General features: G+C 33.8%; 1 protein-coding gene across 1 annotated transcript; it reads right to left on the bottom strand.

Annotated features, from left to right (window-relative positions):
• Positions 1–6630: 6630 nt before the first annotated feature.
• LOC115444297 lies at positions 6631–25952 on the bottom strand. Its single transcript, XM_037441010.1, has 9 exons — positions 25436–25952; positions 18894–19006; positions 17992–18085; positions 14194–15538; positions 12828–12934; positions 10273–10398; positions 10123–10197; positions 8788–8935; positions 6631–8382 (listed from the first exon to the last, which is right to left on the bottom strand). Exons 6-9 carry the CDS (start codon positions 10333–10335, stop codon positions 8201–8203), a joined length of 468 nt encoding a protein of 155 aa, XP_037296907.1. The 5' UTR covers positions 10336–10398; positions 12828–12934; positions 14194–15538; positions 17992–18085; positions 18894–19006; positions 25436–25952; the 3' UTR covers positions 6631–8200.
• Positions 25953–25967: the final 15 nt, after the last annotated feature.

Raw genomic sequence — 25967 nt, 5'->3', positions numbered from 1 at the left:
GTCACGGGGGGACAGAGGTTAACACTCACCACCTCAGTTTAAATAATTAAAACCGCGATAAAATCTGAAAAATAGTTTAATTTTAATGTCTAATATTCGCGTAAACATAAGAAATCATCACTCTTATCTTTTGTACTTTTTTCCGTGTCTCTTTCACAATTGTTTCTGTTAGTGCTGAGACGGTAGAGATATCAGATCAGTAGATTATCGGTAGAGGTAACAGATTTACCAAGCCAGGATGCAGTAATCAGCAGATATAGCTACGGGAAACTAATCAGATGACGTCATCAATTTAAACACGTGATCACTACGAACCGACTAAGGGATCTAAACTTTATGTTGACGTTTATGAACCAAGTTTATTAAAGTGTGGCATTGTTATAAACTATGACAATATTGGTCGTAGAAGCCATATGTGTTAGTAACGTGTTGTATTTTAGTACTTAAGTATAGAGAGATAAAAGAATACGTGACGACATTGACAAAAGTAAAAAAATTATATAAAACAAAAGGTATAATGTGAATGTAATAGCTAATAATACTAATTCATATAGATCTAAATCTACCTGAATGAATATATAGGTAACTAGTAGTAGGATATGTTTTGTATACGCCCGGATAGCTACCATCGCACACAAGGTGTTAAAACCCACCATAGTGGCCTACATAATTGTGTCGCGTTCCGGGATCAGCCTATGTACGAGTATACCTGGTTCCAACAGGGCCCTTATTCTGTATGATAGTGTAAACGCGTAACGCGGCCGTGTCATGTTATTTTCGAGAAATGTGCGTGGAATGGTATTTTGTAAGCCAAATTTCTATAGTCTTAAACATGATGCGTTGTATTACGTGCTTGTTACGCACTGTTAAAATAACGTGCGGGATAGAGAATAAGGCCCCAGGCCGGCATAATTGTGTCGTTGTCGAGGGGTAATCATCTGTGGTCAGTCGACATTCTATTGAACGCCACTCCACTTACAATCAGGTCAGTAGGCTCACTTTGTCGTGGCGTATAAAAATATAACTATATATAAATAAAAAAAAAACAAATTATATGATGCAGGTCAAATAGTTTCTAATACTCCAAACAAATAAATTACATTACAAAGCACTCGTAAAATATGACGCCGGGTATATTTATTTTTAATAAAACCCAACATCACCTGTAATAAAAATATCTCAATGTTTTTCTATTTCCATACAGTAAGTAATATTTTACGTAAGTGTCAACAATGTTTCCAGTAAATAGAATTTCTGCCGGTATTCACGCATAAAAAGGCAATAACTGTCAAGAGAGCAATACCCGTCCTGAGCTACCTCCATAGATCTTTTAGGCGATAACTTAAGCAATATTTGTGCCTAACATCCTTTGTGTTTATCGGCCATTCCATTAAATATGAACAGGAGTTAACCCCCGCGGAATATTTGTTTATATGAAAATGGTTTATAGATTTTAATATAACGGTTTTAAAACATAAATAGCTTTTTGTCGGTTCCTGTATCGGAAGAGGCTAAGGCTTTATTAAAAAAATATTTTGATTTCATCAAAATTTAGTAGGCACGGGTAGAAGTGGACGTACGGAGCGACATAGTCGCGAAATATCGACCAAGCTCCTTAAAGATTTAAAAAAAAAAATAAAAAACGGTTTACATCAATTTTAGATAGCGAATTGAGTATCTTTATTTCTATTCCTGTCTTTTAACTGACCATTTCAAGAGATGATTGATTCCTTCCTAATCAATTTCGGCCACAGCGGCCAACTCAACGGAGATCAGCCAAGTATGTGGGAGATATATGGTGTACATGTGTGGCGCAATACACAGGTGCACTCTCTGTTCCTTTTCTCATAGTCCGGTGAGACGGCAATACGACATGACTGTAGAAAAATCAGACTCCGCCAACTACTCCGAGTCTAACCTGAGTATTTTTTTAAGATGGATAAACCCAGTCACAATTATTTTGGCCCGACCCGGCATTCGAACCCAGGACCTCAGCGCGGTAGGCGTACTCGTACCGTGTACAATTACAACTACGCCACTGAGACACTCAAAACATGATTGTTCTGGGAATAAGACCTAAGTATAATAGGGTGTCAATTACTAATATTACAAAGAGAAAAAGTTTGTAAGGTCCAATCTCTAGAAGTTCTAAACTGATTTTGAAAATTCTTTCACTAATATATTTTTATCCCAGGAAAATATAAAACGGAAATTTATCGTGGAATAACTTTTTCACGTGGCGGGCAAAGTGCGAATTTTTTGCGGGCGGAGTCGAGATCAAAACTTAGTATACATAGAAAACAAATAAATTTCTGTCTTTGACATAAAATAATATAACAGTTTTAGATAAAATGTCCCTTGACAATATTCATTAAAATCATGTCAGCTGTGTGTTATTTTGTAAAAGTGACTTTTATTATACATTTGTTGATACACTTCCACATATCACGGTAAATCAAATTAAATAAGTAATATCAAGTTGTCATACGTCGAACTCTAGATTCGCAATTAATGTTATTGATGTAGGATATGCGAGCTAAGTGCACTTGCGGTAGCGTTACCGAAATAATCTTAATCAATTAATGTGTAGTTGTGATTACGCGCACTTCTAGAATAACCGATTTGATGACGTATATTAGTATTATACTGCTTATAGCAGGCATGCTACCATCGAGCGACGTTCTAGCACGTCTTTTCTTTCAGTAGCATAAATATCTTAATTACATCTTATGACTCCGCATTAGGCCATTCATAATTCAATAGATAAAATGAATTTTACTTCTATCTTCTTGCTTCCTTATTAGAATACATCAGGATACTGCAATATTTATATTATTTTAGTCATCGATCGATTTCTATAAGTTTAAACATATATGCCAGCCTTTCTGTTACCAAATTCACGAACACGGAAATTTATTTGCCTTTTGTCTCGTTTTACACTAGTGATAAAAATTCAGCGTACTGTTACTAGTTCGCATATTCATTTGAGTTACTATCGAACGTATCGGTAAACAAAAACAACGGGGCATATTGTAGAAACTTTCGCCCACATCTGTTCGCTTGGAGGCCCCGATCAGACGATAATTCATAAGCAAACAGGACAAAAAGTAGCGCAGGATGTCGCATGCCATCACCCCTTGAACCAAGCCACCCTGGCTACGTTATGCGATAAACAAAGTTGTAATAATCGTTGCGTAAACTTCATATCTTACTAATATTACTAATGCGAAAATTTACGAAAACATTCGGATGTTTGTTAGAAGTAAATGCTTGAAATGAAAATTTGGTATACATAGAGATCATATTCCAATCATATTAGGTATAGGCTACTCATAATCATATAAGGCTATTATTTTATTTCGTATAGTGTGGGACTTTTATTTCGAGAAAGGTCTTTTATTCGGGTGTGAGCAATACCTTTAATCAGTACTTACCATTTAACAACACATTTAGTAAATTCAGTTATACATGCTATACTTCTATACTTGGCGGTACAATAAATTCTCTGATAAGAGCTTAAATCTAATTATATATGTATAGTGTTAAAAAGATTTGATGTATTTTTTGCATAAGCCAGCAAAGTAACAGCTCATGTTAAGTGATCTGTACCATGAGCATGGGAAAGTTTAAGGGATTATTTAGGGAATCCTCCACACAGTATCTCAATGCAATTAAATACCTATCATCCGCATGGTATAATGTATCTTCATCAGATTAATTTCGAAAAGAAGGCAAATATGCTGCGATAGTTCCTATCAATCAAAATTCCTACCCCACTAAGTTCTGAGTAAATGCTTACTCGTTACATAAATACATAACGCAACCAAATATAATAGCCTAATGTATGTTTGCAAATAAATGGTAATAATATGAGTACTATCTATATTAGCTGTAAAATAAATGTTACTGAAAACTTGTGAAACATTTCCTAAACAAACTCTACAACCTTTCACATAACTATTAACTAAAACATAGATAGAAATCAATTTGCTCGCAGTTCGCGAGTGCAGTTGTAGATACGTGCAGAGTTGCGGTGCAAGCACCAAGTTCTGCGAACCAAACCGGCACCGACGCGCTGATTAAACTCATAAATTCGTACGCCAGATGGCGCGCGCCGCGCTGTAAATCTGCAACCAATACGACATTTGTCTCTATTCCCCGCGGCGCGATTATATCTCTTTATCTGTAATCAATTCAGGTAAAAAGCCATTCGTCAGCGTTATTGAAATAATTCCAGACGTGGCTCAGCTGTTTTATGTGATTTTTTCGCTTTGTATATTTTCCGCTTTTGTTTTCACTGTAAATCGCGCAGTTCCTTATTTATCGTGTAATTAATAGAAAATTCAATATTGTGTTTTGTTAATGTACAGGCCATTGAAATGTTCTAGTTTGCTTGCTTATCACTTTTGAAAATGATTTTAATATAAGAAGAAAATATAACAGATAAAACATATAAACGAATTCGCAACAAATCTTACAACGCGCTATTTCAGTAACAGAGTAACGAGCAGTTTATTTTAAAAATAAGCGAAATTAAATTTACCGAACGAAACAAGATCAAAGTGGAGATAGAGCAAAATTACGAGTGTTTCTTGAAACGAACTTGTTGGCTCCCAAGTTTATTTGTTCCACAGTACACGAGTTATAACTGACTCGGTGTACACATGTACATTACTTGGACCAACTTCGCTCTGGGCTTAAACGGGCTCAATTTAAACTTTAAATTCATGAATTTAATTTTGAAGAACAATTAAATCGTGCGCCGTCGAAGTTTTTCGGATACAATGCGAGATACGAAACGTTTGGTAATGAATTATTCGAATATTCAGTAGTTAGGTTTTCAAGTTATAAAAAGAACAACTGAACTTCATTTCGCTTTGTTACTTTTTATATATTTTTATTGAATACCTGTACAGTGTACGTACGACTGTGTATCTGTTCATGTATTTCTACAAACCACATGCTGCAGTATTCATAGTTATAATTAATATTCCATAAAGAAATCTACACTCAACAAGGTTTAATTTAATTATTGGCAGAAAATAAATATGTATACTTCTTAAATTACTGAAACATATTAATAGATTACCATTAAGATGCCAGTACCAAAATATCAAACAAAAACCCCAATCTAAAAAATATATTTGTAATTATTTCTATCTTTAAAACCGTGGCCTTAGCGTACGTGATATCTCAGATAAGCCGTTAGCGAATTTGTCACGTCCGTACAAAACAGCCGACGTAAGGGAACTACCCAGATCTTAAACTACGGGGATTTCGACCACACGTACGGTACAAAAATCCTTAGCTTAGCTTTATGAGAAAGGTATTAAGGATACAACCACACTATTGTAGATACGTATAATTTCTATTTCTGAATCATGGATGGTCTGTTGGAAAGGTATACCCAGTATAACTTTGTCTATCTCTGCCGTTAAACAATAGTCTGCATGTACTTAATATCGTTGTCTATTTCGCCGCTAAGCAACAGTCTCTATGTACTTACTTAATGTTGTTAAGTTTTACCATTTGCGTTGTAAAAGATTCGTGATTTATATGTTATTCCTTTATGTCCGCATATCAAAATATATTTTATGAAGGATTTCAAGTATTTGTACTGGGTGTAATACACATGATGTAAAACATATTTATCTTAACAACCAACTTAATAACAGATATGCAATTACATTTATATATTTTAATAAACATGTAAGTATTATTACTTGTTTGTGTTAAAAAGTCCTTAAATTATATCTGACTAGGGTTTGCTCGCGGCTCCGCCTGTGTGAAATATTTTTTCGGGATCAAAGTCCCTTTTTATATTTTCCCGGAATAAAATGAAGCCTATATTTAAAGTTAGACCTTTAGCAATACATCGGTGAAAACTACATTCAATGACATGCAGTAGTTTTTGCGTGATACATGTATAAACACACAGACAGACAAATTCTGAAAAAAGTTTTGACTACTGTTGCCCTAGTAAAGACCCCAAATATAAGTTTCTCTTTCATATCTATAATGTACAGACATCAGTCTTTTACAATTTTATTATATACTAGATGACCCGGTGAACTTCGTATCACCTACATACATTTATTATTATTATTCATCGTGGAACGCAATTTTACCATACCAATACGTATGTTATCATTATCTGTCTCCCGTTAGTCAACAGTACGGCTTGCACGTGAAGAAGCTCGTCGCACATTTGATAAACTTCGACGATCTAAGTCATCTTCTCCGTGGCATTTTGCGACAATAACATTAAATAAAGTTCTCACGCACTGACAAATTGATGATAGATTTTAATAATAGTCTTGAAATTTATTTATTTATTTTCTATTTTTAAGAACCCACTGACACTTTTACACTTTATTTATTTCTGAAATGTTTTGTATTTGAACAAAATAAACCAAAGAAATCGGACCTCATAGTACAACTATGAAACAGACAAATTTCTGAACGCACCTATATATATGTGACAGCCAGGCCAATTCTTTATTTCTAAAAAGACAAAAGACATCGAATGTTTCATGGCTAGGAACATTTTGTATTGAAAACTTATATTGTCGTTTTTAGTATTTTCCGTTATTTATTATTTATGTTCGTCACCGTTTAATCCATCCCTGGACTTCCACAATTAATTCAAAACCAAAATTAGCCAAATCGGTTCAGCCGTTCTCGAGTTTTAGGGAGACTAACGAACAGCAATTGATTTTTATATATATAGATAAATATGTCAGAGTGACAAGCGGAAGGCGTCGAAATGTCAACTTCATGCTTATACCACAAAAAGAAAATAAACACTGAATTGTAATTTAAATTAGAATAACCTTTCATTAAATCTAATTCGATAAATAATATGCAATGCCGGAACACGATAACGCTTGTTATTCAATTAGCATAAATGATATTCAATTACGAAGTTATTTTATAATTGAAAGCACATTTTGTCATGTTCGTATTGAATTCCCAATCCCTTTTACTGATATTCAAACAACAATCACATTTATAAATGAAACATGAAATTCACAAACTATGTTTCGGACATATTTTTTTGCAAAAAGCAAAAACACATTTTTTTATTTACAATAAACGTACCATAAGTTGCATTATTATCCTGTGCATGACATTGATGGAATTACTAGCAAATAACAAGTCAGTAATACAAAGTCAACTTAATAATAAAAATACTGCACACCTTTTCTTCCCGAAGGCGTAAATTTTCTCTGTTTTTTTCAATTTCTGACCTAAAAAGTACTCAAAACTCTAATGGTCATAAAGTATTTTAATCAACAGGGATTGACATCAATAAAAGTTTTTGTATAAATTGAAGATTTTTTTGCTGATTAGATATTTTCGAAATCTATTAACGCAGATATTAATCTCTTTAAAAATAGACAGTGTCCTAAGAAAGTTGTTTTGTAACTACGGCAGTTAAGGTAGCTGCCCTTACTGGCTTGTTTAAATCCACCCTGTATATTGTATACCTACCACGATTACGTATGAAAAATCTTGTTCAGAAGATGAAATATTTAAAGCTGGAACACAAACAATAACACAATTGTAATCTGGTATGGACAATGTACACCGTGCCCAACTAGGGAGAGAACTTCATATTTTTGTCCCGAGTTTCATGACTCCCAGAGGAAATATGCTGGAACACTCTCACTTGTACATAAATTTAAATGCGAATGAAATTGTCGTATGCTGAGATTACTGTTGTTTTATGCACAAACGTCATTTAAACGTATTGTTTAGTTTTTATTATACATATTAATTTTTACATATAAAACAAAGTCCCCTGCTGCGTTTATCTGTTTTCATGCTATAAACTCAAAAACTACCTAACGGATTTCAATGAAATTTAGTATGGATATATTTTGAGATCTGGGAGGGACATAAGCTCTTTTTTAAACCCGGAAAAACTATTCCACGTGGGCGAAGCCCCCAGCAAAATACAGTTTCAAACAATTTTTGGATTTCACTTTTGTTGGATATTTTGTTATAAACGGGAAATACATATTGCGTATTGCAGATGATATGTAGCTGCGTTCAAAATCCAAAAATAAAGTATATTGAAATATTTCTCACCTTTAACAATTATTTCGTGTATACAGATAAAAATGAAATATTTATACCTATTTAATAGTTGAGTATATACTGCATTGTAGCATTAATAACATTCATGTATTACGATTTATTTTACAAACACATGTATATAAAAATATTGTATCATAAGTACTGTGTAAGAGATTATGCGTCCCGCGAAGTTGAGGACGGTTGATACATCCACTGTGAACACGTTGGCCGATATTTCCCATTTCCTAGTCTCTACCAGGTCTAACATGGTCTCCAGCTGCTGTGTATATTCTACATATTCTGAAAACGTACAAATATGATTAAACTGCGTTTAATGAACTGTGGGTTTAATTGTGTTACCATTTACAGCCTCATCAGAAAGATATAAAACCTCGCCATGTTGGGGAAAAATATAAATGTTTCTTTTGACCATGTTAACTTTAAAATGGATAAGTCAAGGTGACGCCCCTATAGCAAGTTTATATATATAACCAGGTTATAATAAAAACATATCATGTATAAATTCAATAAAAATATGGAATCAAAATACGGACTTTGGTCACAAGTATAATATGCTTTCTTCGATCGATTCAATAGCGTTTAGATTTCGTATATTTCATCTAATTTAGCACTTAAATAATATAATTTAAGACTTTAATGAACAAATTACTAAAAAATATATTAATAAATGTTCATTTTTGTTACCTAAATCGTTGTATGTTATAATATTCAGGAGTATTTTAAGAGTTCTCTTTCTTTGTTCCATAAAAAGTTCACTCATTTTCGCCAACATCAACGGACGTATGTTTAAGTTAGTATATACGAATATATCGCTTAAAATAATATCAGAGTACTGAAATGTAATTTTTATATTATCAAATGGTGGTAGCGGTGGTAACATTATTTACTCTTGGATAGCGACCAGCGAACATAACGTGTAAAACCGTCATAGTAGCAGATGTATGTATCACGTTTCTCAATCAGCATGTGTTATGTCCTGATCAAACAGGCCGGGATAATAGGGTACCGGACTCTTTTTTGTTCTTTACTATTATCAAATATTTACATAATATAAATTATAACATAGAATATTATTTTTCGTATTATTAAACATTAAATATAGAATAATGTACAAAATCAAGCATAGGCCGGTCCCCTATTGTGTCCACTGGCAAGAGATAAATATCTCTGGACAGTTGACTCTTGGACTGCACTCTACTAAGCATCAGGTGCAGTGGGCCTCCCGTGCCCGCATAAAAAGTCATCATAAACGATTTAGCTAGTACTTGCAATGTAATAAATTACCCACAATGCTCAAATTGTTTCTTCGATTTACCTGAATCATAGTATATTAGAACAACTATTATTTTAGGAAGGCGTAATCACATTTATATCTCTCTCTACAAAGTCAGAATATAATTTACAGAAAACTGGCAGTTGTTCGACAACAATAAAAAATACCTCAAAGATTTTTCTAATTTGTGAGGATATGTAAACATTAACCATGAGGTGATTAACACTACCTTTTAATAATATATCCGAATTATATTATGTTTGGATTATCTTCAAAAAGAACAATTATTTGTCAGAAACCGATAACAACCTTACTCTTCTCAGCACCCTAATCTTTGTCATTCGCGTCATTTGTAGAAACTAGAAGTATTTTACGGTGATGTTTCTTCTCATAAAACATTTTATTACGTCGTAACGTAATCATAATTATTTCGAAACATTTTATTGCCAGCTTAGCTATAATGTCTTTTATTTCGTAGTTGTCATTCCATTATTATTGCTATAACTAAATACCTATACATAACAAAGACGAAACGATGTCCTACAGGGACTTAATCTGATTGTTCACAATTTCATTTAATTAACAGAAACAAATCAATCAAATGTAAGGTTTCGATTTGGAAAAAACGATTTGAAAGAATCTCAATCATATAAAAATAAATCGTGTAGTATCTGTTTATATATATACAGCTATATTTATGAAATCATTTGTTAATATAATGATATTAATTTCGGAATTCCAATTACCTTTACAGTGGGTGATAGCGACCGGCATATAATCAACAATGTGCACAACAACCACGAATTGAACATTATGAACACCTGAAATACAAACAATATAAAACCGCAGCACGGTGTGAAATGTCTCGTTCGCTGTAAATTAATTAAATACATTACCTGTCCCGGGTAAATATTGTTGAACAGATCGACACAGTCGCATATTTTGTCATATATTTGCATTAATTCAAACCAACTGTGTTCGTTATCAATACTGGCTATAATTGCCGGCTCTGCGCTTAACTTCTGAAATTTAAAATTTAAATACAAATCTGGTTATATTAAAAAATTCAACGTTCAAAATACTAACTTTACAAAGACAGTCAAAGCGGGAGTCCTTTAACACAAGCTCTTTGCTGTGATCTATTGTTTTCATTTTTCTTCTAAGCAACATATTGAGAACCAAACATTTGGTGTAAATTTCAAAGATGAAAAAACAAATGATTGATCCTTGTAACGCTATTAGATAGAACGATATATGAGCCGACATATTTTGTATTCGAAATTGTCGCAACCAAAAGGTAAATGACGTTTGAACGAAGGGCAATACTGTTAGTACAATAGCCATAGCAACTCGTCTTTTGTACAATATCTTCGATATATCAAAGTGGTTATCAATGCTATCGAGTTTCTTGAACAGTTTCACATACGATCCGCTGTTGCCAAAAGACGCCATAAATAAAGAAACAAAAACTTCTATAATGTGATGAAGCCCAAAGGTTTTTGTCAAAATGTTAAGCGGTACATCTGGTTGAGTGTCTTGCCAACTTGCAGGCGTGACAAACGCCATGAGCGCTGCCAAACCAGATATAAATGCCAAGCAATACGCTTTCTCAGGACATTTCACCTTCACAATGCCATTGTGGATGTATCTTATAATTTTTACACTAAATAAAGACGCGCAGAATATTAATGGCTTGGACGCGTTTGCTGAAGAGTATTTAGAATTGATTGTTTTTCTTCTTTTAGGTAATATCACTGTGAATAAACTTTGATTCTGATTGATGTTATTTATTCTTCGGTTGGATGACTTCACATGTTTAAAATCGTTTAGGAGCATTGTTACTTCGCCTAAGTGATGTGTAATACTGACAGTGATTTTAGTGTATTGAAAATTAACTATAAAGCGGAGATACGATCGGAACATGAATTTTCCATATCAATTGTGGTTCAATGCGTCGGATAGCCGTAATTGATATTGCTCGATTAAAATGATTTTTCATTTAGGACTCTATTTTGATTGTGGTATGATTGTAACTTTGAAAACATTCGATCTATTTTATATACTTTTAGTAACGAATATTTATATAGTATATCGATGAGTATGCGTCAATGTTATTTAGCTATTAAACAAAACTCTTTGTATAACTCATAATTTCATCTTAAATACGTACATTATTTACAATCTTTTGCCAGATGTATATTTTTGTTTTGAATTCACCAAATCAAAACCAATTCCATCCCGCTTATTCTGGCAACCTATCTTATTTCACAATATTCTGAAGATATTTGTATAATTGGAAGTAATTGATTTTACTAACAAACCCGGAATTTTGTACCACGACTTTCACATACACGAAACGAGTGTGCAATAACTTATTAATATCAAAATAATATCCCAACTCCAATGAAAAAAACACCATTATTCCTACTAAGTTGGCGAGTTATAAGACTAATCATCTTAGTTAATTACCCTAGCATTGAAATTCATACTCAGTTAGCACTAAACAAACTCAGTGGTATATACAAATACGAATTTGGCAATTAACGGTCTTCGCCCAAGGTCGGGCCTTTGTCACTGTCACTTCACTGCTCAACCATTAATTTTAATCAAGGCGACGATGTTGAGTGCTTCAATAGCAGAACTCTTGTCAAACAATATCAAAGCAATGGTTTTTGTTTTGGCTGTCGCGTTTCGAAGTTTTATAGGTAATCAATAAGCTATAAATTACATTTTTTTCCATAAGTAGTATTATTTACATGGTTAATAAAAAAAAAATATTTGATTTCAATTACACAAAAAACATCAAAAATAGAAGGATGAATTCCTATTCATCCAGCAACGATTATGTTGAAAAAATCACACAAAATAAAAATAAATTTACTCCCATTTTGATAAATAACATATTGTATTTTTTTTTCAACTATAAAGCTTTAAATAACAATTTGGTTGATCGAACTCTGTAATAATCACTAAATCAGTTACAATCCTATTTTTTTTAAAGAATATGGTTAACTCGTGCATATTAATAAAATATAGTATCCTAAATCCTACTCAAGCGACAATGGGCTAGTTGGGTGTGGAACGGACTGCCGAGACGAATGTTCGCAGGTTGAGAAACCGAGGGCACAAACCTGTGACTTTTCTAAAAAAAATATGTGTGTTCTTTGTGAATTATCGGTTGCTTTAATGGCGAAGGATAACGTCGTGAGGAAACCTGCATATATCTGAGAAATTATGTATAGGAATTTTGAAGGTATTTGAAGTCTACCATTCCGCACTAGGCTAGCGTGGTGAACTAAGGCCTAATCCCTCTCAGTAGCAGAGGAGGCCCGGGCCCAGCAATGGGGCTGTATATTATGCAGGGCTGATATTATTATTATTATATTATTACCTACGCTTTGCTCTCCAAAACTGTGGGTCGCTAGTTAAGTATAAAAATGATTTTACTTACCTTACGCCATTGTTCTAATTAAATATATTACGCCGTAAACTAACAGGATTGCCACGGCTAAGCTGAATATTAGTGTAATTAGTTGCCAAACAAGGCCCACCACGCAACTGTAATGTAAAATATTGTACTAAATAAATCAGCTTAATTAAATTATTTCAGAATATGAATAGCTTTTGTTTAGTATTTGTACGTGGAATTTATTTTGAAGTAGATATAGCAACCTAGTTATGCATAAATATATATATAATAAGGCGCTAATAAAAGGATGAAAATGGATCATAGCCAAGATGTCTTTCTACCATAGTTAACGTTCTGTATGGGAATGACACTTCATAATATCAATTTTCCGGATTCCGGGCTAATAATGAGAAAACTAGCCAATACGACTGTCTTTTTAATATTAATTCCGCTTTTTTGTTTTATACATAATATAAAACTGCCAAAAAAGGATTTTTATCAGTTATTGACGATTTAATAATCTGGAAAATAAAAGACTAATGCAAACTTTATCGCCCGCATTGGTTGAACAGTGGCAAACAGCCAAAAACTTGTAATAATAAGACTGCATTCTCTTGCTTACTTTATACCACTTGGAAATCAAACGATACTACTTCGACTTAATGTAATAACTACTAGATGTATGTTGTTGCTGTTTTTTCTTTGCGAATTATCGCTTGCTTTAACGGTGAAGGAAAACATTGTGAGGAAACCTGCATACCTGAGAAGTTCTCTATAGGGATTTCGAGGGTGTGTGAAGTCTACCAATCCGGACTAGGCCAGCGTGGTGGACTAAGGCCTTATCCCTCTCAGTAGTAGAGAATGCCCGCGCGGAGCAGTAGGACAATATATAATACAAGTCTAATATTATTATATTGTTTCAACAGTTAGAATAATTATTTTTGGATTTTGGATTCAGATGGTATGCAAACAATAAAGTGGATCACCTGATTATAAGTAGTAATTGCAACTGCCCATCAATATTTCCGCCACCAGAGGAATGTTAGGCGCGTTGCCAGAATTTGAAGATTTTTAGGAATTGGGAAGAACGTATAATATGTAAGGCTCGATATTATGATTGTGTGAAAGGTGACAGCAATATAGGTATAGGTTTTCTTTTAAACACTGTGAGATTGCTTCAGTCGACTGATTCATGCTACAGAGAAAATTTTCTACGAATTATGAGTAACTGGAATGAAGTTATCGTTGACGTTTTAGTTACAGCATGACGATTACTGTACAAATAAGTACACCTGAACTAAGTAAACACTACGTTCGGAGTTACTTACAAGTTTCAACTTACTCATAATCATATATGATTGCCTCGTCATATAAAGCTGTTCGCATTCTGACCGTAATCAACACTTACCACATTTTAATTACACTCCAATTGAGTTTCGTAAACTTACGATTAGGAAATACTATCAAAAGTTGGCACATTGAAAGAAATACAGCTTAAGCCTCTAAGCCGGCATTGATTACAGTGGGGTAGATTCTTGCCAACTTTTTATTGGGTCACACACCATTAAACTAGAGGATTATGGAATTACATCAGAAAATGGATAATTCACTTCTTAGCTACTTATTTCTACGTTATGACAAAGTCACACTGACAAAGACAAAAAGAAAACAACACACCAAAGACATTTGTTTTAAATTTTTATTACAGAATCACAAGTTTCTTTTCTCTTTAGGGTTTATACAGACGGCGTATTTTAGACGCGCTGACAACGCGCGTCTTACCCTGCTGGGCCCTTATTCTATATGATAGTGTAAACGCGTAACGCGGCCGTGTCATGTTATCTTCGAGAAATGTGCGTGGAATGGTATTCTGTAAGTCGAATTTCTATAGTCCTAAACATGACGCGTTGTGTTACGTGCTTGTTATGCACTGTTAAAATAACGTGCGGGATAGAGAATAAGGCCCCTGAAGGAGGGTAAAGAATTTTGATAGGTGTGCGTGCTATTATTACGTACTTTTGTAGACAGTTCTCGATATTTACTGTGTGTTTTACACGCAATTGAATCGCGTCATCGGCGTATATAATATATGCCGTCTGTTAAGCCTCTTAGGGCACATCGAACTAATCACAATAGTCCAGCGCTGTTAACGTATACATAGAAGAATGAAATATTTCATCCGTATAACTTTGTGTTATTACTATATGATTTGGTTGATGGTAGATGACATACCAGGAACCCAATCTCCAAAGTAGAAGAATCTAAAAGAAACTATCATAGTATATTGAAAGACGAGGAATGTGAAGGTGTCCGAAGAAGTTAATGGACGAAGAAGAGAACAGCAATAGAACTCAACATCAGCGTATTCTTCGAACAATCGAAAGCCTGTGTGGGTTACTTGCTTACAATAGCATCTCATGAATATATTTTCGTAAATATACAATAAGATCTTTAGAGATTGTGGGTTCGGAATTCAACAATGTATATACCTTAAATAATATTTTTTCTACGTATTATTATTTTAACAGAAGAGAAATACTTAATTTGTATACAATTACAATAACCATCTTCTTGAAATAACAATAGTTTTTAAATATAAAATAGTCTTTTCTTACTTATATATACAAGCAAAGTAAAAATAATACCTGCAGATGTTATTCATTATAAAATAGCAATACTAGTGATAATCATAAAATAATTATATAAATAAGCACCCCTCCATAAAATAGTAGATTCCGCACGTTGTTATCGATCTGAAAGATAAACAATTCCTGATAAGAGATATGATTTTCGTATATACAATATTATAAATGCGTCAGTTTAGGTGTCTGTTATTCTGGATTAAATTTGGCATAGAATAAAATAATTATGTGGACACTGGACAGCACATAGGCTACCTTTATATCCCGGGAAAATATATAGCGGAACTTTTATTTATTTATTTAAACTTTATATACAGTAAATGTATACAGGTGGACTTTATGCCTGAGGCATTTTCTAACAGTCAACCTTTGGGTAATGCAGAGATGAGACAATGTGGGTGTAAGTAAGAAGTTTTCTCTCGGAAAAACATTTTCCACGCGGGCGGAGGCCAGGGCAAAAGCTAGTATAACGTATTTGTCATATGATTGTACTAGGTGTTTTGTATACGGACACGATTAAGTTATTCCATCGCCTCTATTGGTAAGGGTAGTAGCGTCTAGATTCGATGGATAATTTTCCCACACGAGTCGAAACAAATCGAAACCGAACATATGGAAACTGATCCCGGAATTACGAATCCTTGTGATTTGACGCCTTATGTACTATCAGATACAAAAGTAGCTGAACAATATAAAAACTTTATAACTTTGCTACACATTAACTTCAATCCAATTAATTTTTCGTTATCTAAAATACAGTGAACCGTCTGAAGTAAATTTTAGTGAAGTAAAAATGTTTCTTGATACGGAGAAAACAGTTTGAAGGCCATTTGAAATTTTAGGTTCAGCTAATTTTGTGGCTGACTGTCCGATGACAGGTTACCAATTGGTATCTTTTATTCTAATGAATTGGTTACGAACATTATAGCAAAGGATAATTTTCCTTCAGCTAGAGATTAGCATCAAAGATTAGTAACTCACTTACATTGACGTATATTCTATAGACACGAACGTCCATATAAACTATTTATTCAAAATCTGAACTAAAATGGCAATCAGAAAGTCATTTATATAACTTATTTATTCACTTGAATACATAATTTTACTTATTTGACTATTATTTTTTATTCACATACAATTTTTAGACTCGAAGTCTTACATCATGAGCGCCGCTCCGTACACAACCACAAGCTGTCAATACTGACCACTAGAAAGTTTGAATGGATTGTAGGTCAATTCAGTTGAACACAGTGAATGTTCGGGACGCAAAATCTATATCTATATATATAAAAATAGCTTTTGCCCGCGGCTCCGCCCGCGTTATAAAGTTTTTCGGGCTAAAGTTTTCCGTTATAAAAGTCACGCTATATATTTTCCCGGGAGCCTATGTTCTTCCCAGGGTCTCAAACTGTCTCCATACCAAATTTTATCCTAATACGTTGGGTAGTTTTTGAGTTTAACACGTTCGGGCAGACCGATGCAGCGGGGGACTTTGTTTTGTGATATATTTTTGTAGAACTTTTTAAGAGGAACAATCCCGTCATACATTATTGTTGCATAACTTTAACCGTTTACGCAGCGCACGCAACAGAAGCTCTCAAAACTAATAAATTGTCCCCGTTTTTGCATCATGTTTCATTACTGCTCCGCTCCTATTGGTCATAGCGTGATGATATACAGCCTATAGGCTGCACCCCACAAATAAAGGGCCATCCAACACAAAAAAATTTTTTCAGTTCGAATCGGTAGTTCCTGAGATTAGCCATTACTGCTCCGCTCCTATTGAGTATAGCGTGATGATATATAACTTAGAGCACTCCACAAACAAAAGGCTGTCCAACGCAAAAATATTTTTTCAGTTTGGACCGGTACTTCCTGAGATTAGCCATTACTGCTCTGCTCCTATTGGGTATAGCGTGATGATATATAGCCTATAGCACTCCACGAACAAAAGGCTATCCAACGCAAAAAGATTTTTTCAGTTCGGACCGGTAGTTCCTGAGATTAGACATTACTGCTCCGCTCCTATTGGGTATAGCGTGATGATATATAGCCTATAGCACTCCACGAACAAAGGGCTATCCAACGCAAAAAGAATTTTTCAGTTCGGACCGGTAGTTCCTGAGATTAGACATTACTGCTCCGCTCCTATTGGGTATAGCGTGATGATATATAGCCTATAGCACTCCACGAACAAAGGGCTATCCAACGCAAAAAGAATTTTTCAGTTTGGACCGGTAGTTCCTGAGATTAGCGCGTTCAAACAAACAAACAAACAAACAAACAAACAAACAAAAAAACAAACAAACAAACAAACTCTTCAGCTTTATATAATAGTATAGATTAATCCCTATTCCCTTGGTCACGCCATCGCGCGTGAACGGCTGGACCGATTTCACTATTTTTTGTTGTGTTTGTTATCGTCAGGAGAAGGTTCTTATGAAAGAAAAAATTAAGGAAGTTGAGCGAAACGTTAGAAATTTAAGAAAAGTAAATTTCAGCGATTGTTAAGACGGGACAACGTCTGTCGGGTCAGCTAGTAGTACATATATATCGATGCTCACCTACATTATTCTGAGAAGTTGAAGTATCATACAGGACGATAGGCACCGCCGCCGAACAAGCGTGTCACTTCTTCACGGGACTTATCACTGTCGGCTGTAATAGAAAACATCGATAGTTTAGTTTTTTAATACAATTATGTAACAATATAACTGATTGGTATTCTCCGTGGTTGCTTCGTAGGCTACGTATAAGATAATAATGAATATAGGACAAACTAAAGTGTTCTAAGATAACTGTTTAAAGTCTTTGGGATAAACCAAGAAATACGGCGCACCGTGTTCATTCTAATGGATTGAAGATTCATTAGTAATAACAAAAATAATAGTTTATATTTTATTGTTATTATACATTAGATTGACAATAAGTTGTTTCAGTATTTTTACGATTCCAAATATTATCGTTGTACATAACATAATTCCTTTATAGAAAAGCTTTATTTTACGTCTAACTTCAAAATGATCTTGGTCTGGCTAAATTTGGCTTCAATAACTGTATAGTTGAACCTCAAAGCATACGTAAGCTTTGTTCAGTCTCTTAGAAAATGATCAAAACAGTTTCAGTGGGCAACATGACCTTTCCACCGAGGTTATGTCGTTTAGAACCTTCTTAGCATAATTTAAACGGTATATATTAATTAGCAGGGTTATACTACTAGCAATCAGATTATATTTTTGAATATATTGCGCTTGTAATATTATAGATGTTAGTCACGGCCTTGCCAATATTAATGATGTTCCTCGGAATCGAATTTCCATTGTATACTTTTTCATTATAAAAATCAATAAACTCATCCAGGACATTGTTTAGGTTTGTGGCATTATTCACACATCTTCAGCGATTCGTTTACTTCTAATAGCTCATAATTTAACTATTAATATTGTAAAGTATAAAAAATACTTACATACAAATACAACTCCAACTGCCCACAATATCAACAATATGATAGCGACAACGAAGAGTAGCGTTATTATCGCACTGATAACTTTGCACAGGAGACTGCATATACACCCGCAACTGGAATTAATAAATATCTCATTAATAATAAGTAATAGTACCAGCCCTATTATATAGTACACAGCAGCATCGACTCAGCAATCTGTCACCAAGGCAATTGTGTAATGTTAGGAAAGAAATGAATTTACACATCTTAGTACTTATTTGCTAGTGATAGAATATATTTTATATCTGCCTCGATAGCAATCATCATACACAATGTGTTAAAACTCGCCATAGTAGCCCACGTCAATGTGTCGCATTCCGAGATCAGCCTGTGTATATCTGGTTCCAACAGGCCGGCATAATTGTGTCGACTGTCGACAGGTAATCATTTCTCGTCAGTCGACATTCTATAGGACCTCACTCCACTTACCGTCAAGTACAGAAGAGTCACTTTGCAGTGCTCGTATAAAATTAAACTTTTATTTAAAAATAATAAAAAATTGTGATATACAATAGCCCAGATTCCTTCACTGTAGTCTAATAAATACAATCTTACTACTCTATTACTACATACATACATAACATTACGCATTTATCCCCGAAAGGGTATGCAGAGGCGGAACTAGGGCACCCACTTTTCGCCAAGTATGTTCCGTCCCATGATGTGACAGGGGGCGAGCCTATCGCCATATCGGGCACAAATTCCATCACATACTCTATTACTATATTGTGTTATATACTTAGTCTGGCCATAAATACTGTTACACTTAATTATAAAAAAATATTACATTTGAATTTCGAATCTGTCATTTTTATACGATTGTTCATTGTGTTTTCTCATTTTGGCGCCAATACATTGTAAAATATTTTGCGATATTAAAATGGTGTGGGGTGATAAAGAGAACCGAATCGCTGTGATAGCATTACACAAAGTAGGTATGGAGCCAAATGCAATTTTTAAAACTCTCCATACACTTGGTATTAGTAAAATGTTTGTGTACCGGGCTATTAATAGGTACAATGAGACCTCCTCTGTTTGTGACAGAAAAAGATCTGGCCGTCCACGTAGTGTTCGTACGAAAAAGGTGGTCAAAGCAGTAAGGGAAAGAATTCGAAGAAATCCTGTCCGAAAGCAAAAGATTTTATCTCGGGAAATGAAGATAGCACCTAGAACCATGTCGCGTATTTTAAAAGATGACTTAGGACTTGCAGCCTATAAGAGACGCACTGGCCATTTCTTAACTGATAATTTAAAGAAGAATAGGGTGGTAAAATCGAAACAACTACTGAAGCGGTACGCAAAGGGAGGTCACAGAAAAATTTTGTTTACGGATGAGAAAATTTTTACAATTGAGCAACATTTTAACAAACAAAATGACCGTATTTATGCTCAAAGCTCTAAGGAAGCTTCCCAATTAGTCGACAGAGTGCAACGTGGACATTATCCGACTTCAGTGATGGTTTGGTGGGGTGTTAGCTATGAAGGAGTGACTGAGCCATATTTTTGTGAAAAAGGTATCAAAACATCGGCACAAGTGTATCAAGATACCATTCTTGAGAAGGTAGTTAAGCCCCTTAACATCACCATGTTCAATAACCAAGTATGGTCCTTCCAGCAAGACTCGGCGCCGGGTCATAAAGCTCGGTCCACGCAGTCTTGGTTGGAATCGAACGTTTCGGACTTCATCAGAGCTGAAGACTGGCCGTCGTCTAGTCCCGATCTTAATCCGCTGGATTATGATTTGTGGTCAGTTTTAGAGAGTACAGCTTGCTCTAAACGCCATGATAATTTGGAGTCCCTAAAACAATCTATACGATTGGCAGTGAAGAATTTTCCCATGGAAAGAGTGCGTGCTTCTATTGATAACTGGCCTCATCGTTTAAAGGACTGTATTGCAGCCAATGGAGACCACTTCGAATAAGCTTTTATATTTTTAATTGTTTTATATTTATGTATTAAACTGACACACTGTAAAAGTAATAAATGTTATTTGCAGTTAACAATTTTCTTTTTTCTTTATTACAATATTTATGGCAAGACTAGGTATAATATATAGCTCACTATCATATGTAAACGGGGATAGACTAGCAAGAATGGGACAGGCTCCGAGACGAAGGTCGCAAGCTCAAAAAGGTTACCTTTAACTTCAAATTAGTAGTGTGTGTACCCTGTCAGTTATCACTCGAATAAACTATTCTCAAAAAGTGTTTCCATCCTTTTCGTATTTAAAAGAAAACTTGTTATTGATTATAATTTGATAAGAATTCAATCCCCTAGTGCGTTACTATCTCTACAATTCAGTGGTAAAGGATATTTTGCGAAAGGTAACTCGACGCAATTTATAGGTTCTAATAATGTGCATAAATACTGTCTACAAATCGTTCTAATGATAATTAGATTTATAATAAATTACGAAAGGAAAGCCGGCTGGAAGGCGGTTACATGTATCTTTCGCCACTACTACACTTGCCATCAATATTGGATTTTTTAGGTCTCATATCTCAGGATAAAAAGGTACCCTTATCATCCAACGTCTGTCTATCTGTCTAATAGAATGTAAAGGCGTTTTTCTTAGAAATAAATTGAAGTATCTTGTTGAAATCATTGTCGAATACCAATATGGAACTTTTTAGGTAATGTAAATCTTTACTAAAATATTGTATTTTTAAGTAGAAATATTTATTTGATCAAAGAAGTAAATGTTAAAACTTCATAGGCTAAAGACAGACTTGATGATACAAGTGGTAGAGAAAAAAAAATGAGTGCATTAAACATAACGCACTCATTTTTTTCACGATGGAGTGGTAGCAAGCACTGCATCGTTTTATATTTGATTAAATAATATGTAGCCTGATAAGCAAACTCTGCTTTGGGGCGTCACTTTTGTTGACAAGTATTTTACATATTTTACTACAATATGGCGAGGGTTTTCATTTTCATATTCAGGCTCAATAAATATTTATGTCATATTTATTTTGTACATAAAATACACTTTGCCAATTATAGTAAAGACTGCTTTAGTTTGATCGTTCGGCTACCTGGAACCAAGCCCAGATGCCTACCTACAATATTTAATGCTTAAAGAAAACAGAAAAAATGAATGGTAATTACATACCGTAGCAATAAGTCTAGAATTAGAATATGTCATTATCATACAGAACATTATCGTTAACGATTCAAAAAGTAAAAGGAGTCTTATCTATCAACTACGACTTTGTCAATTTTGATGATGGGGCACGCATGCAGTCCTGGCTCCAGATAATTATGTTCTTAACGGAGCTGTAAATAAGGTTGGGAAAGGCTTCTTCTTGATGAATAGGTGTAATATTTGTAAGTAAATTCTTGTATCCTTACATATATAATTATGTAGTTATAACACAATATAATAATATGTATCATATATTTTTATCTTTACCAAATGAGAGATAATACATAAGCCTGTATTTCTCCGTAAAGTTATCGTATTGACTGCTTGTTAAATCAAATCTTTGATTGTCTTATCGTATTTTAGATATGTTATGCCTTGTGTAACTAGGAACTAAAGATTATAAATAAAAAATGATTTCCTGGATAACATTATTACAATGAAGTACGAACTGTTGTTATTCACGAAAAAATGGAAAAGCATTCATATTGTATAATATTATTATTTATAAATCTGTAGAGGTTGAGCCTATATTAAATGGCGTGACAAATTTGATTCCCTGTTGGTTAGAGTGGGGTCGATATAATGTTAACTAATGACAAATTTTTATTCCTCAATAGATACTATTGTGCCACCCAGCTTAAACCTGAATATATTCTTGAGATAACGTTCTAAACTATGAAAATACTGCATTTATATAATTCTTTTACTTATAGAAAGCTACTTTATTGCTGAGTACTACAGGCTATTTTAATCCTTCAAACACTACCACGTGGATAAAACCGCGCACTAAACAATGCCAATAGTTGATAACTCAGTCATTGTTCTCTTTACAAGGTTATCGGCTTTTATCTTGCCGGGAAAACATTAGGTAATAACTACGAGGTTGGTCTAAGAATTACTATGATTTTAATGCATTGCTACAGCGATGTTTATCAGCTAATGAAATATTATCTTAAGATAGGTTATAACTTCATAGAAACTGGAAAATTATGTAAATGATTAGGCTGTTTTTTTTTTATTTTAGATGCAAATGGAGAGTCTGTATCTTTCTTGTTCATTGTCACGTATGCATAAGTTAAAATAACTACTGTTGGTTTTTATGTTCTGTAAGTATTTTGTAATAGTTATTCAGTGTTTTGTCTTACATACTGTAAATAATATATAACGTCAGAGGAAGAGAGTCGTATCATTGTCTATCATAGATATATGTACATCGTTTATAAGTAAGGGTATCTTAAGATATCGGTATATACCTGAACTAAACGTAAACAAAAACTATTATATATTTTATGTATGGAGGTATAAAGAAGAATTTAGATTGAACCCACGTGCGGCGCGATGCAGACGACGCGGTGCCACTGCGGTGTTCTGCATACAAAACAAAACAGCCAAGTTCGTATCGAACTCGCGTACCCCAACACATTTTTTCCTATATTATAATATGTAAAGATATGCACTATAATAATAGATATTATGTGAATATTTTAGGCCGCTACCTATAACTATTCATTATAAAACATGATTAAATATAGCTATTTCTATGTACAGATAACTTTAGAGTGGTAAAGGGTGTAACACAATGGACGGGATACTTTGGATTTACGTAATTTTTTTTAGTGAAAATCAACTTTACCATTAAAATTCGTAATTTAGTCTAAGTTATTAACTCTACAGTCATGATTTTTTACTCAAATAAGAAAATATACTTTAGTTGGAGGGTTTATAGTTTTACACTCTACATATTACATATATACAGCATGAATGGGTCCACTTCGGCTGAGTTAGTACCGCTATCTTATAGAAAACCATAAAGTGGCAGCTTTCAGTTGATTTTCGTATGGTTAATGAGAATCCTAAAGGCCAAAACGTTCACTTTCCCTAAACCGATCCTATGATGCCGACATCCTTATTCCTTTGACTTTGGGAAGGTTTTGCAGTGGTATTCCTAAATATCAGGTGTCCTATTTACAGTTTATTGTCCTATTGCTAAAGTCTCAATTAGATAGACCAATTTTCTTACTGCAAGTTCTTGAGGCGAGTCACGCCTTTCAATTAAGGCAATAATTGCCTCGTCGTTTTGTTCAGATGGGGTAACTTATGCCCTATTAAGAAACGCACGTGCGAGACAAGAAAATTGCTCCGTCTAGTAAAGATTTTAGTCTGATAGATAAACATAAAACAAAAATAGAATGAAGACTAGGTAAAAGGGCTATGTTAATATTTAGCCCTAAAAATCTTGGTCGCTGCTGCACCGCGCCTTGATATAAGGAATATTTTCGCGGTATCCTGACTCATTCTAGATAAGATTATTTTCGTTCAATACCAAAAAATATAGATTATCGAAGTTTTATCATGTACGAAATTTGTACCGAATTTAATCTAAAGACTACTTATAAACAAATTATAATTAGTAGCCTTTTTATCAATAAATTAAGGATATTATGATAATATTATGGTGAATTTTAATGCAAACTTATTATTTACATAATTATTGGTTTAAAAAATTTCTTTCCCTGAATAAATGTCCTGTATACAGTGATAAAAGTATCCTATAATATGTTAATGGTTAATTCAGGATTTAGTCTATCAATGTGCCAACTTTTATTTATATAATTTCAATCAATTCAATGATAGATTTGGTGGCTCAGCTATATTGCGTGCGCAGTACGACAAGGTTCCGAAGTCACGGGTTTCAATCCCAGTCCGAGCAAAGTAATGAGTTTTTTTTTGTTCCATATCAGCCCGGAGTCAGCAATTTATTCCCGATATGACGATAGGCCTCCTATGACATCATGGGACGTAACACACAAATGCACAGATGAAAAGCGCGTGCCCTGGTTGCACCTTCATGAATAAAGGTGTGAAGTATTTTTATTTTCTTTTAAATCAACAAACACGGAAACATGTTTACAATCTCTTTTATATTATAAAAGAATATATTTTATATTGTGATGAATAAGATCACTTATTTTTGCGAGTAGACATCAATCCACTGTTTTATAAATAATTGCCTTTTTTGTTTGGAATCATGTTTACACGCTTATTATAAACAAGTTTTATACGTGATTTAAACTCAATAAGTGGTTTACAGTTATTATTTGTTGTACATATATATTAGGTTTTCATACTAAAATTAAAAATATTAAATATATTGAATGACATGAATACAACTATGAACATTCTACCAATAATTGATTCATGATTTCGTTCTTAGATTAGTTACATGGTTGCGCTAATTTGCTGTAGTAAAATAAAACTAAAAATAAAACAAAAAAACAATTCCAAATCCAAAAACTAACCGACAAACTTATAAATAATTAACACCAAAGCCTATTAATTAAAAATAAATATTTACCACATTTTGCTATTATCTTTCCTCCGTAAAACTAAGACAACAATCGAAACACCACTGACTGTCGAACAACGATACCCACGTATTAAACTATCACGTATCTATTTAACTTTATCAACTTATCTTGTATATCGATAATTTTGTGTACGTCCCATCGATCAGTCGTGCAGTTGGCACGTTTATTTACGTAATAAGGTCACTGGCACTCACATCGAAAATTATTTTGCAATGTTTTTAATTAGAGCCCACTCGGTTTCTTTACGTCAATTGACTTGTTTTCTCGTGACCGCGAAACACACGTGACACTACTATTTACTATTACGTGTTTAAATTAAATAAGTTGTTTTCACTGTTAAAACTCATTATTTTGAAGGCTTTTTAAATTGGTAGTATAACCGTAGCAATCCCTATGGTATAATTATGAGAGAAGACGACAAATTAGCCTCGTAAACTCTCTAAAAAACAGATCGTAGAATTCTCAACAAATTACGCGGTAACGCGTGTATACCGACTAAAATACACTAAAATGTTACTA

This window comes from Manduca sexta, chromosome 21 (assembly GCF_014839805.1).
Source record: "Manduca sexta isolate Smith_Timp_Sample1 chromosome 21, JHU_Msex_v1.0, whole genome shotgun sequence".
Lineage (NCBI taxonomy): Eukaryota > Metazoa > Arthropoda > Insecta > Lepidoptera > Sphingidae > Manduca > Manduca sexta.
Note: the sequence above shows the minus strand (reverse complement) of the source record. Positions and strands in the feature narration are given on the sequence as shown.

Bases quoted from the DNA above. Each gene is read 5' to 3' on its own strand.
- LOC115444297 (XM_037441010.1), bottom strand. From the start codon at position 10,335: ATGCAAATATATGACAAAATATGCGACTGTGTCGATCTGTTCAACAAT. The intron at 10,198-10,272 runs GTAATGTATTTA...TTTGTATTTCAG, and splicing joins ACAATATTTACCCGGGACAG to GTGTTCATAATGTTCAATTC. The intron at 8,936-10,122 runs GTAATTGGAATT...ATTACATTTCAG, and splicing joins CGCTATCACCCACTGTAAAG to TACTCTGATATTATTTTAAG.